General features: G+C 51.2%; 1 protein-coding gene across 1 annotated transcript in view; it reads right to left on the bottom strand.

The window, feature by feature from the left end:
• Nucleotides 1–5: 5 nt before the first annotated feature.
• The window catches only part of LOC112074135 (mitogen-activated protein kinase kinase kinase kinase 4), a gene marked incomplete at its 3' end in the record, with an annotated part of 32,955 nt that continues 31,969 nt past the window's right edge, over nucleotides 6–991 (bottom strand). The window contains 3 exon segments of the mRNA XM_070440396.1: nucleotides 6–14; nucleotides 119–280; nucleotides 803–991. The exon segment at nucleotides 803–991 is cut by the window's right edge and continues 7 nt beyond it. Of these exon segments, the coding sequence (XP_070296497.1) occupies nucleotides 6–14; nucleotides 119–280; nucleotides 803–991 (360 nt within the window).

The following is a 991-nucleotide window of genomic DNA, read 5'->3' on the forward strand; positions in this document are numbered from 1 at the left end:
CGACGAATGTACTCCTGTCAATCAAACACAGCCTCCATGATTGGATGAAATACAGGAAGTGACAAAACTGCCCAGCATGTAGGCCAATTAGAGTGCTTCTTGTCATTTAAAGACCTACCTGCTCACGGTCGCTCCTCCTTTTCTCCTCCTCCGCCCTCCGGCGCTCATCGTCCTCTTTCCGCCGTCGTTCCATCTCCTCCATGCGCCTCTTCTCCTCCTGCTCGCGGCGGCGCTGCTCACGCTCCTGCTGCCTCCTCATCTCGCGCTCGCGTCGCTGTTGCTGTGAGGCACCAGGAGGGGGCAACAGAGAGAGAACCTCAGGGATACGACACACAGGGAGAGCTGAAATTCTAGTTGGGATTCCCTGTTCAAAGATATTATGAGATGTCACTGCTACTATGGCAATGATTTTCCATAGTAGCAGTGATCTGAATGATTTGAGGAAAACAAGAGAGGATGGGAAGTCAAATACAGGCTTTGGTGAATTGATTAAGCGAGGAGCAGCTGTCTATAGATCTAAAAATATAGGACACCTTTTATCCTTGTAATGGCAGTCTTCTGTGACAGCATGGGCTGCGTCATTGTGGGCTATCCAAGTTCGACCCTCTTTGGGGTGATCACAGTTTTGCTCTGTCCAATCGTGGCTGCAGGATCAACCTACACCCCGCCCATTTCTTCACAGACAGCAGAACTAGCCAATCGAGTTATTCAGAGCATGCAGCACCTCGCACTGTACTCACACCCTAAATTCTACATACAAGTTTTACTTTAAAATCAATGAATCAATGTTTATTAACTCTACCTCCTCCAGTCGCCTCCTCTGCTCCTTCTGTTGCTCAATGCGTTTCTGCCTCTCGGCCAGTAGTTGGCGCTTGTACTCCTCCTGCTCACGGAGCTGCTGCTCCTGCAGGAGCTGCTGTCGGCGCAGCGCCTCCGAGCGCTCCTTGTTCTCCTGCTGCAGCCGGATGAAGTCCTTACGCAGCGTCGACTC

This window comes from Salvelinus sp. IW2-2015, unplaced genomic scaffold (assembly GCF_002910315.2).
Source record: "Salvelinus sp. IW2-2015 unplaced genomic scaffold, ASM291031v2 Un_scaffold2508, whole genome shotgun sequence".
Classification (NCBI taxonomy): domain Eukaryota; kingdom Metazoa; phylum Chordata; class Actinopteri; order Salmoniformes; family Salmonidae; genus Salvelinus; species Salvelinus sp. IW2-2015.